This window comes from Mytilus trossulus, chromosome 9 (assembly GCF_036588685.1).
Source record: "Mytilus trossulus isolate FHL-02 chromosome 9, PNRI_Mtr1.1.1.hap1, whole genome shotgun sequence".
Classification (NCBI taxonomy): Eukaryota; Metazoa; Mollusca; class Bivalvia; order Mytilida; family Mytilidae; genus Mytilus; species Mytilus trossulus.
This window is the reverse complement of record NC_086381.1, coordinates 350,060-362,324: the sequence shown is the minus strand read 5'-3', so window position 1 is coordinate 362,324 and position 12,265 is coordinate 350,060. Positions and strand designations below refer to the sequence as shown.

General features: G+C 31.2%; 1 protein-coding gene across 5 annotated transcripts; it reads right to left on the bottom strand.

Moving 5' to 3' along the window:
* Positions 1-1,506: 1,506 nt before the first annotated feature.
* Positions 1,507-11,763, bottom strand: LOC134684251 (ubiquitin conjugation factor E4 B-like). Of its 5 annotated transcripts, none has more exons than XM_063543510.1 (7): positions 11,680-11,763; positions 9,415-9,559; positions 7,233-7,367; positions 6,169-6,360; positions 5,018-5,192; positions 4,492-4,638; positions 1,507-3,708 (listed from the first exon to the last, which is right to left on the bottom strand). In XM_063543510.1, the coding sequence occupies exons 1-7, from the start codon at positions 11,724-11,726 to the stop codon at positions 3,653-3,655; spliced, it is 897 nt and encodes a 298-aa protein (XP_063399580.1). In that variant the 5' UTR covers positions 11,727-11,763; the 3' UTR covers positions 1,507-3,652. The 5 variants fall into 5 exon arrangements, with proteins under 5 accessions (XP_063399580.1, XP_063399581.1, XP_063399579.1 ...); XM_063543511.1 differs by lacking the exon at positions 11,680-11,763 and adding an exon at positions 10,588-10,671; XM_063543509.1 differs by lacking the exon at positions 11,680-11,763 and adding an exon at positions 10,224-10,322.
* Positions 11,764-12,265: the final 502 nt, after the last annotated feature.

The window sequence follows — 12,265 nt, the reverse complement described above, 5'->3', positions numbered from 1 at the left end:
TCAGCTCATGATGGCGACCGTAAGTTTCTTGAGTGATGATCTTAATTTGATTGATTCATAGCCCTGTATTAGCAACTTTTGAGAAAGCAGTATTCCTCGTTCAACAAAATCAACGTAATTTGAGCTAGCTCTAGAGTAACGTATTAGTTGAGACACATATACTCCATATGCTGGTGCCGCTGGGATGTTGCTACACAAACATAAAAATATAAGTCAATTATGAAAGCAATTAATGTTAACATTTGCCAACATGTTGAAACTGGCCGAATCGTTGTTTTCATTTTCATAGTACCGATACTTTGTGGTAGTAATTCATTCTTATTGGCGAAAATAAATTAGGCAACACAACTATAGGAGGTTTAAGTTTAATTGATCTAGAGTACATTGAAGTGCATTAATGCAACAATAACGCAATGTAACTGTAGACTCAGTTATTATTGTTACATTCGTAATTAATCAGATCCTTAACCAACCCTGTATTCCGGCAATTAGTCTCCAATGTCACAATAATATTTTTATAATTGTTACATTTCCTTTTAACTGTAGCCATTGCCAAAACTCTATGTTTATATTCTTGTAATTTTATTATTCGGTTTTTGTGTATTGTCCTAAACTAATTTTAGGTATTCTTTGTTATTCTGTAGTTACGTAACATGTCGATATGTACTATTATATTATTTATGAATTTTTCTGTCCTGAGCATTTATTTTTACTGTATTCATGTCATTTAATGTTGTCATTTTATCGGTATATTTAACATTGCAATATAGCGTGCGGTTTGGCTAGCCACTAAACCAGTTTCAACCCACCATTTTTTCTTTAAAATGTCCTGTACAAGGTCAGAAATATGACAGTTGTTATTTAATAGTTTGTGTCTATGTTTGTTGCATTGTCGCACTTCAGTATTTCTGTTGTTTTGTTCTAATATTTAAAGTGGTTCCCTCGGTTTTAGTTTTGTAACCTAGATTTTTTTTTCTCTAAATGGATTTTTGCCTTTTGAAAAGCGGTTTACTACTATTGCCTTTATCTATTGACTTTCATGATATGTACAAGCCAAAATTAATCATAGATATCAAACATGGATTTTACAGGTTTATCTATTGTGCCATTGTAGTCCTAATGTATAATTTTGATTTAATCGTTATGAAAGATGCTTTTCGTTGTCAATATATTGCATTATTATTTGATTGTCATACAAATGAGATGTTAAGCGAACTATAATACCAGGTTTGTTATACCAATTTCTGCATAAGAAAATGCCTGCATCAAGTCAGAATTATCACAGTTGATATTCATTCGTTTGATATGTTTGAGCTTTAGATTTTTCCATTTGTTAAAGGACTTTTCATTCTGAATTTTTTTGTACCAGTTCTGTATTTTTGATTTTGTTATTTGACTTTTTAGATCAATATGTCAAGCTTCCATCCTGTTTTCACATGGCAGTTAATAAAGCAAACTGAAGATAACACAAAAACATGGGATAAAAGGTAGAAATAATTGAATTCGAAGAAACTGTAATATTTTATTAGGTCATACATCACTGTTGCTGGTACATAGTTTTAATTCATATAATGAAGTAAATCACAAAGATGTGTACACATCTAATTAAAGAGACTTGAAATTCTGTAAATTATTACGGGAGAACCATTTTTGCTTTCATTACTTTATTGCTTAAAGATGACAGTCTATGCACCATTCCTGTCATTTCTGGTTGAGACTTAAAACAAGCAATTTAAGTGATGGTGAAAATATATTTTTTTCAGGTTTGATTGAGAACAAATATATTATATCTAAAACCGCCAAACATTCAATGAAGATCATATGTAAATATTTCTATCAATCCCAAAAGACTTTCAATGTATGTCGTTCTCTTAATTCAAAGGATAGCTTTTAAATTGGGCAATCTAATTCAAAATATACTTTTGTGCCATATTTTTTGTTTGATCAAAACGAAATTGTTAAAGTTTGCCAGTAGATTCAGTGAAAAAATGATTTCTCCTAGCTTGTAGTATTGGACTTTAATGCCACCAATGCCACTATGTATGCCACTATGTATACCACTTGATCAACAAGTGATTGTGTGCACTGGTTAATGTTATAATGTACAAACAATGGCAGAATAGTTATCCTTATTTTCTTTCACTCCTGTATATTTTATTTTAATAACACCAACATATTGACCAGATGTATATATATAGTATCAAACTTTTACAATTTCTATGCAATAAAGAAAAAGGAAACCAAAACTGAGCATATTAACACACATATTCACACAAATCTATTCCACATTCATTCATATACATTAAAATGCCTTTATAAACACTCCTTTAAGTTTGTATCACAAAACAGCAAAATAGAATGATCATAATGTAATTCTTATCTATAATTATTGTGCTCTTAAGATTTTCTTATTGGAAAATGCAGGCCCTTCTTGGTCTCAAATGAGAATAAGTAGTCCAAGAGATATTTATAAATATCACTCTTTATAAATTGAGAACAATTCAGTATTGGATTCCCTTCCTATTCTCGTCCTGTATGAGAACAGAGCATGACATCACAACTGTTGTATGCCCAATGTCAATAATCCAAGACATAATTATTTGTACATTTTATAAGTACATTCTTAAATGAGGAATTCTCATCTTTTAAACGGATGTTTTAATGAAAAATATAGGTATTTATATTTAACTCACTGGCTCTTAGTCAATCAAGACCTCTCTATCACATTTAGCCATGATCATGGTTTGAACTCACAACCTCAGTGTTGCCAGGTTAATTGAACAAGAGGAAATAGGTTTTGAAATTGTTTACTTCAAAGGCTTCATACTTTTCGCTAGGAAATCTACAAATGCCCTAATCCATGGAAAAGCATGTTTATTTCTTAATTGCACACAAAAATCTTTTAAATGATTCATATCTTATTAATTAAATATAGCTTAACAACTGTAAACCAGATTGTACAATGACACCCATAATGTAATTATGAGTCAAAGAAAGGTGAACAAACTAAGAGATTAATACAAACAATAGCTATTTTATAGCTCCAATGTTCTCTTCAATAAATAACATCTACATGTTAAGGATCATTTAAAACATTATCAATCTGATCTTCAAATAACGGAATTACATAAACGATCCAAAATCTATTGTTCTATTAACATTCACTGTTTCTGTAGCCCCTTACACACTGTTGTATATTTTTCTTACACTTAATATTAAGACAATCATATCAGAAATAATTAGATTCCGATTAACAATTTTGAAATATTTTTTCATTATGACAATTCATATGCGAAATGAAATCTTTTTTCCAGTAAAATAAATGCTACCAAGATAAATATTTTGACTTCTTAAGATAAAAAGTAACTCCAGCTTAAGCCTGCAGCTACACTATTATGGTTTTAAATACTCATTGTTTTCACAAATCAGAGAAAATTGACCTGTCATACAATTGATCCACAGTCACAAAATAAATGAATTATTTTAGTCAAGAATCATCTTTGAGATGCTCCATACAGCTGTAAATTATGACTAAAGTATAATCTTTGAGATAGTCCATATATTTCACAGATACATGGACAAAAGTTTTTCTGACAAACATCCATGACGATTCATCCATGACGATTCATCCATTACAAACATTCCACTCATTCTAACGCTTCCTTTTCTCAATCTTCCATTGTTGAATTTTCTTCTTGAGATCTGTAGCTATAAACAAACATATATATAACTGTTATTTAAGGTTCACTTAAGATATTAGATTTTCTCTACTATAATATGAGGCAGGCATAACCTGTAAATGGGGACGAAGTCTGAATGAAATATTTTTTAGTAACTTTGAAAAATATTTGTTAAAAAAAGAAACGGATATACCGTAACGTTTCCAATGTTGGTTCTGTTGTTAGGGATTTTAGTTGTGACGTTATTTAAGTTATGACGTCATATGCAATGTAATCAAACGCTTTCATCAGGTAACGTTTTTTCATATCAAGAAATTATTAAAAATAAAATTGGTATTGCGTTCCTTCCTATTTATATATATTTTACTCAAAGATTCATACAAAAGAGACCAGAAAAAGGAAGTACATTGTAGATTTCTGCGCAGGTCCGGGATTTCAAAACATGACATAAAAAAAATTGAACGATTTTGAGTTCATTAGTACAATGAAAAATTCAGGAAATTTTCCCGAATTTTTTATTCTATTGAATTTTCTACTGTTATTGGGGACTTCGTCCCCATATTACAAATACTATATTACAAATTCAGTTCTTCCAATAAATATTTTATACCTCAGGAATAGATTACCTAAGCTGTAATTTTTGGACCTTAATGCTCTTCAACTTCTAACTTGATTTGGCCTTTTTGAAACTTGATCTTATTAAACTTTTCAGTAGTGTGAATTAAAAGTCTGTAATGTTAACATACAGGTTATAATCCATTTGGATGGAATGATCTATTCTAAATGTCAAGGGTAATTTATGTTTTCATACCTGGTTTTAATTCATCCTCAGTGAGGGGCTGTCTATTGAATGGGTCGGTCTGTGAGTTTAATAAATGCCTCATTATAATGGACTTTTCCATAACTGTTCCACTAGGTAATATCACAGGGTCATCTAGTAAGGTGTCCATTAAAGGATCTGAAAGTATTTATATTTATCTGATATATGTATGTAACAAAATTGTAACTAACAAAACTGAATGTATATCTATATAACTTGAAATATCTTAAACCTAATTAGCCATATATTTTTAAAATTTTAACCCGTGATGAAAAGATTTGTTTTATTTGTTTGTTTTGTAAGCCATGTAAACTAAGTTAAATGTTGCAGCAATGATTAATTCATGATAAACAACTTAAAACCACAACTTCTCATGATGCAGGAAACAGTAACAGACTGGGAAATGCAAAAATAATGTGTATAGAAACACACTACATCTATCAGGCCTTGTACATCTATCAGGCCTTGATGTCCAAAGTACTGATGTCCAAAGTAGATGTAACTAACAAAATATTACCTTTGAATTCTTCAGGAATTTCCCCATAGTCTGTTTCTGCTAAGTTTTTATCCCTGACTAATTCTTCCACTTTATCTTGTAGTTTACGGAATTTATCAATCTCTTGTTCTGTCTTAATCCTGGCTCGTCTCATTCTACCTATTGCATCATCAAACAATTCCTTTTTATAGGACCTCTAAAATACAGAATAACATTCTACCTATTGCATCAACAAACAATTCCTTTTTATAGGACCTCTAAAATACAGAATAACATTCTACCTATTGCATCATCAAACAATTCCTTTTTATAGGACCTCTAAAATACAGAATAACATTCTACCTATTGCATCATCAAACAATTGTTTTTTATAGGACCTCTAAAATACAGAATAACATTCTACCTATTGCATCATCAAACAATTCCTGTTTATAGGACCTCTAAAATACAGAATAACATTCTACCTATTGCATCATCAAACAATTCCTTTTTATAGGACCTCTAAAATACTAAATATATCAAGTTTATCAAGTTTGTAAGATCTATACCATATACACTATTGCATCATCAAACAATTCCTTTTTATAGGACCTCTAAAATACAAAATATACCAAGTTTGTAAGATCTATATTGACACTCATATCACATCTTCTTGTATCTACTAATTTATAAGATCTATATTGACACTCATATCACATCTTCTTTTATCTACTAATTTATAAGATCTATACCAAAGCAGTTCCACTCATTATAAAATGTCTTTTGTTTCTTTCTATTATGATTGATAAATATGAAATCAATTACATTTTAGAACAGATCTTGCTGAACCTTTTATGCCTAGGGGTAGAACAAACTTATTATCTTAATTTTTTAGTCAATTTTCAGTAAATTTCAACATTATGAAATTATATAAATTATCCAAAGATGTTATGTCAGCAGTGTTTACTATATACTTGGTTGTTGGTATTCTCAGTTGGCACTGAGTGAATCCCTAAACTACATAAGTTTATAATTTCCCATTTCAGGTTCAAATCAGATTTACTTTGTTATGTTTGTCTTTATGCATGTCTTCCTCTATAAATATGTCATTTTATTACAAGAAAAAGGTACTAACCACATACGACTAATCTGAACCTTCCAAGTGCCAACAAACAAATAGAATTATTCCTTACCTCGTCATTAGCTATAGTTTTAGCAAAATCATCACAGTCTAAATGTAGATATATATCCGTTAAACTATCCAGCAGTTTTTTAGGTTCCCAACCATATTTCTCTGGGTTTTTCACCTTTAAATTTTTACACTTTGACCCACATAGCTGTTGAAGATTAAAGTTTAACATAGCTGCCAGTCTGTCCCCTAAATGCTGAAATTAGAAAGGTGGTTAAAGTTTAACATAGCTGCCAGTCTGTCCCCTAAATGCTGAAATTAGAAAGGTGGTTAAAGTTTAACATAGCTGCCAGTCTGTCCCCTAAATGCTGAAATTAGAAAGGTGGTTAAAGTTTAACATAGCTGCCAGTCTGTCCCCTAAATGCTGAAATTAGAAAGGTGGTTAAAGTTTAACATAGCTGCCAGTCTGTCCCCTAAATGCTGAAATTAGAAAGGTGGTTAAAGTTTAACATAGCTGCCAGTCTGTCCCCTAAATGCTGAAATTAGAAAGGTGGTTAAAGTTTAACATAGCTGCCAGTCTGTCCCCTAAATTTTTAAATTAGAACAATGGTTGAACTTAACACCTTTGTCAATATTCATCCCAACATAGAAATTAGAAAGAAAGGTTACAAGCATTTACCAATCTGAAATGTGATATAGTATCATCTGGATTCCTGTTTAAACAGAATTCAAGGATAACAGTATAGATTTTGCAGAAAACACAATGTTTTAGTTACAATCTTTTTGCTGGCTTGATTCAACGTCGCTACAGAGGAGTCACTTGCCCATGTGAATTTGGACTCGCCATATTCGATTCTTACTCGCATTTGGCAAAGGGAAATTTCACACACTGCAACAGTTGGATATAATATATGACATCTAGATGCTGAAATTAGTACAATAGTCTAATTTCAAATAGAGCTCCCATTTCTTTATTTGTTAATTCAACAGTACACTAAATGAGTCCTTAAAAGAACCTTAATCGCTTACCATGCAAACAAGTTTAATATTAAAAGAATTTACAACAGTGGGACCCATCTTTAACAAACCCTGTATTAAATATGGTGACAAGATTTAATCAAGACTTACTGAATCCAGAAAAGGACCAATAATTTTCTGTGTAAGATAGTGGAACATATCAACTGTTTCTGTGGCCAGGGTGAGGTAAGATCGACATTGTTTCTCATCCATAGCTAGTTGTCGTTGTCTTGATTGCTGCTGCTCCTGAAAATACAAAATCCATGAAAACTCTTATCTTAGTGACCATCTTCCAAGTTTTTTCCTGTGCATTATAGAGATAATTGACCCACTGTTCACCATCCAATATTACATTAAATCTTACAATTGAATATTATTTCAAATACAAAGAGGACTTTAAAATATTAAGGTAAATCCTGAGTTTTATGTGTATTTTTCTTAAGGTGGTACCTAACACTACAGGGAGATAACTCTGTAAAGTCAGCTAAACGTTTTAATTACAGTGTGTTGTAAAAGGAATATTAAGCTTCTCAAGAGTAATTTTTCAAACAAAACAGTTGGTTCAAAATTTTTTATTTTTTTTTATTTTTGTTTAAGGGTCAAAGTAAATACTTTGACAAAATTTTATGAAAATTAAACGAGCCAAATTAATTTTAGTGAAAGTGTAGGGTACCACCTTAAATCAATGATAAATGTGTAAAACAATGCAATTTTTTTCAAGGAAGACATGTTTCATCTGCTATATAAGCACAATGTTTTTTATTTTACAGGTAAGCCCTAAAATCACCCAGTCAAAAAATAATTGCAGATTTTCATATAATTGAAAAGAAAGTTTAAAATTTTAGTTGACATCTGTTTTTTAATTGTGTATTAACTTAAAGTGTGGCACAGATGACAGAAAAGAGTATCCCATTTGTGGCTCCTTATATAAATTGGACACTTCCAATAACTATAATATATCTCACCAACCCTGGACATATAATTCAACAATAAAAATTTATATGTCAGTCAGGGCTTCAATCATATATTTTAGCCAGCCTGACATTTAGTTCAGACAAAATAATTTAACAATATACTCAGACCTACTACTTTTGAAAATCTCCATGGGGGATTTAGCGCGCGACAAGATTTTTAAGGGTTACAATTTTAGCGACTTTTCTGTGAGCATTGTTTTTACTCCTAAAATAATCTACTAATGATGAGCTTGTAGGCCTTGATTTCTTTTATTTGCATGACTCTTGTACTATTAAATTATAAAATTGACAAAATAACTATTAAGGAATAGAGAAAATGGCATTAAAAATAAAGGATTCAAAGTAGAGACCCCCCCTTTTCCCCCCTCCAAAGACCTTCTCATTTATAAACCTTGACTCAAAACACCTAAAACTACATGTTCTAAAGTAAGAAGGGTGAAGACAGATTTTGATTTAGTCTTACTCATGGTCTTTTCATTATCAATGAAAAATGGATAAAATTTGAGTTATCTTTCTTTGTATTCAGAGGTGCTCTTACCGGCGGAGGCTTATACAGTAACACTGTAGAAGTGTATACAAAATGGCGTCGATTTTAAATCAACAGACATAGATGTCTGGTTTCAAAAATTAAACAAATTTCAAGATAAACGATGTTTTCTTGAGAGTTCTTTACAGTTCTCATCTTTCAATTAATTATGATTTTGCTGTGGTACTACGGCAAATGTTGCAAATTGTGCTTGTATGATAAATTGATAAAAATTGAAAGGCTGTTTGACCAAAGTAATTTTGAGGACAGTTACGACCCATTAGGTAATCTGATTACATACAACCACTAATTATGACACCTGTTGTGACTGTTGATTAGCATAGGGTCATTAACTTGTCATAATATGTCCCCAGGTAAAATGATTGATTTTTTAAAATTGATCAGAAAAACTTCAAAATCAGTTAATATTTTTTTCGGGTATATTTGTTAAAAATCGGGATTTTGACTAATTTTACGATCCCGATATCGGGATTCGGGTTGAGGGGTAAAAATCAGGATGATACCGCGAAAATCGGGATAGTTGGCAGGTCTGTATACTGGGAGTCACAACTGTTTATTTCCTTTTTAATAAAGTGGACATTACCAATAACTATACTGTTTCTCTGGACATATAATTAGACAAATAATTCAACAATTAATTATAAATCAGTCAGGGCTTCCATCATGTATTTGAACCAGGTGGACATTTAGCTCAGACAAAATAATTAAACAATATACTGTAAGTTGTAACTGTTTAATTCCTATTTACTAAATAATATTACTACTTTCTTACCCTTGACTGTTTCTCCCATTCTTCTGTATTTTCTAATGCCTCTTGAATTTCATGAATACGTTTTAAACAGTCCAAACTTTCATCCAATAAAAACGTTGTATCATTCATTAACATGTTAACGAACTTTACAAATGACTTGCCTTTCCTAAAAATAAAACGTAAACATGTTAACAATTTTTACAAATGATTAACCTATCGTGGACTGAATTCAATATAATAAGAAATGTTTGTAAAAATGGTTAGATGTAATTAATGCAAAACAATCAAGACTGGATATACAGGGCCAAATAACTTCTGTGGAAATAAGATATACCAATGTTGATACAACTGCATACCAAATACCATTGACTTATCATAAGTAGTTCTCTTCAAACTGACCGTAACACTAACTTGAACATGTAAACTATACAAAAGTTTTAAGGTCAATGAATCATAATGAGAAAAGAAGCAAAGCAATCTCTATGGAATTGAGGCTTTTAAATGATAATACAACTGTATTCTAAATATCAATCTGCATACCAAATTATAACCAGGGTACCAACTTTCATTGGCATACCAGTAGTGGTTCCAAATACACTCACATAATCACAAACAATATACTTAGATGATATTGTATAGTAAACTTACTTGGCTTCCTCTATCATTCTGTTCTGATGAGCTGGTATTGTCCACATTACTTTTAGTATAATACTTAGATGATATCTTATAGTAAACTTACTTGGCTTCCTCTATCATTCTGTTCTGATGAGCTGGTATTGTCCACATTACTTTAAGTATAATACTTAGATGATATCTTATAGTAAACTTACTTGGCTTCCTCTATCATTCTGTTCTGATGAGCTGGTATTGTCCACATTACTTTTAGTATAATACTTAGATGATATCTTATAGCAAACTTACTTGGCTTCCTCTATCATTCTGTTCTGATGAGCTGGTATTGTCCACATTACTTTTAGTATAATACTTAGATGATATCTTATAGTAAACTTACTTGGCTTCCTCTATCATTCTGTTCTGATGAGCTGGTATTGTCCACATTACTTTTAGTATAATACTTAGATGATATCTTATAGTAAACTTACTTGGCTTCCTCTATCATTCTGTTCTGATGAGCTGGTATTGTCCACATTACTTTTAGTATAATACTTAGATGATATCTTATAGCAAACTTACTTGGCTTCCTCTATCATTCTGTTCTGATGAGCTGGTATTGTCCACATTACTTTTAGAATAATACTTAGATGATATCTTATAGTAAACTTACTTGGCTTCCTCTATCATTCTGTTCTGATGAGCTGGTATTGTGCACATTACTTTTAGTATAATACTTAGATGATATCTTATAGCAAACTTACTTGGCTTCCTCTATCATTCTGTTCTGATGAGCTGGTATTGTCCACATTACTTTTAGTATAATACTTAGATGATATCTTATAGTAAACTTACTTGGCTTCCTCTATCATTCTGTTCTGATGAGCTGGTATTGTCCACATTACTTTTAGTATAATACTTAGATGATATCTTATAGCAAACTTACTTGGCTTCCTCTATCATTCTGTTCTGATGAGCTGGTATTGTCCACATTACTTTTAGAATAATACTTAGATGATATCTTATAGTAAACTTACTTGGCTTCCTCTATCATTCTGTTCTGATGAGCTGGTATTGTCCACATTACTTTTAGAATAATACTTAGATGATATCTTATAGTAAACTTACTTGGCTTCCTCTATCATTCTGTTCTGATGAGCTGGTATTGTCCACATTACTTTTAGAATAATACTTAGATGATATCTTATAGTAAACTTACTTGGCTTCCTCTATCATTCTGTTCTGATGAGCTGGTATTGTCCACATTACTTTTAGTATAATACTTAGATGATATCTTATAGTAAACTTACTTGGCTCCCTCTATCATTCTGTTCTGATGAGCTGGTATTGTCCACATTACTTTTAGTATAATACTTAGATGATATCTTATAGCAAACTTACTTGGCTTCCTCTATCATTCTGTTCTGATGAGCTGGTATTGTCCACATTACTTTTAGTATAATACTTAGATGATATCTTATAGCAAACTTACTTGGCTTCCTCTATCATTCTGTTCTGATGAGCTGGTATTGTCCACATTACTTTTAGTATAATACTTAGATGATATCTTATAGCAAACTTACTTGGCTTCCTCTATCATTCTGTTCTGATGAGCTGGTATTGTCCACATTACTTTTAGTATAATACTTAGATGATATCTTATAGTAAACTTACTTGGCTTCCTCTATCATTCTGTTCTGATGAGCTGGTATTGTCCACATTACTTTTAAAATAATACTTAGATGATATCTTATAGTAAACTTACTTGGCTTCCTCTATCGTTCTGTTCTGATGAGCTGGTATTGTCCACATTACTTTTAGTATAATACTTAGATGATATCTTATAGCAAACTTACTTGGCTTCCTCTATCATTCTGTTCTGATGAGCTGGTATTGTCCACATTACTTTTAGTATAATACTTAGATGATATCTTATAGCAAACTTACTTGGCTTCCTCTATCATTCTGTTCTGATGAGCTGGTATTGTCCACATTACTTTTAGTATAATACTTAGATGATATCTTATAGTAAACTTACTTGGCTTCCTCTATCATTCTGTTCTGATGAGCTGGTATTGTCCACATTACTTTTAGTATAATACTTAGATGATATCTTATAGTAAACTTACTTGGCTTCCTCTATCATTCTGTTCTGATGAGCTGGTATTGTCCACATTACTTTTAGTATAATACTTAGATGATATCTTATAGTAAACTTACTTGGCTTCCTCTATCATTCTGTTCTGATGAGCTGGTATTG

What these genes read in the sequence shown, in the direction of transcription:
- LOC134684251 (XM_063543510.1), bottom strand. Translation starts at nt 11,726, where the DNA reads ATGTGGACAATACCAGCTCATCAGAACAGAATGATAGAGGAAGCCAA. An exon ending in TTGGTCCTTTTCTGGATTCA is followed by an intron (nt 6,361 to 7,232) that starts GTAAGTCTTGAT and finishes TTCTAATTTCAG; the next exon opens with CATTTAGGGGACAGACTGGC. An exon ending in AATTCCTGAAGAATTCAAAG is followed by an intron (nt 4,639 to 5,017) that starts GTAATATTTTGT and finishes AAATACTTTCAG; the next exon opens with ATCCTTTAATGGACACCTTA.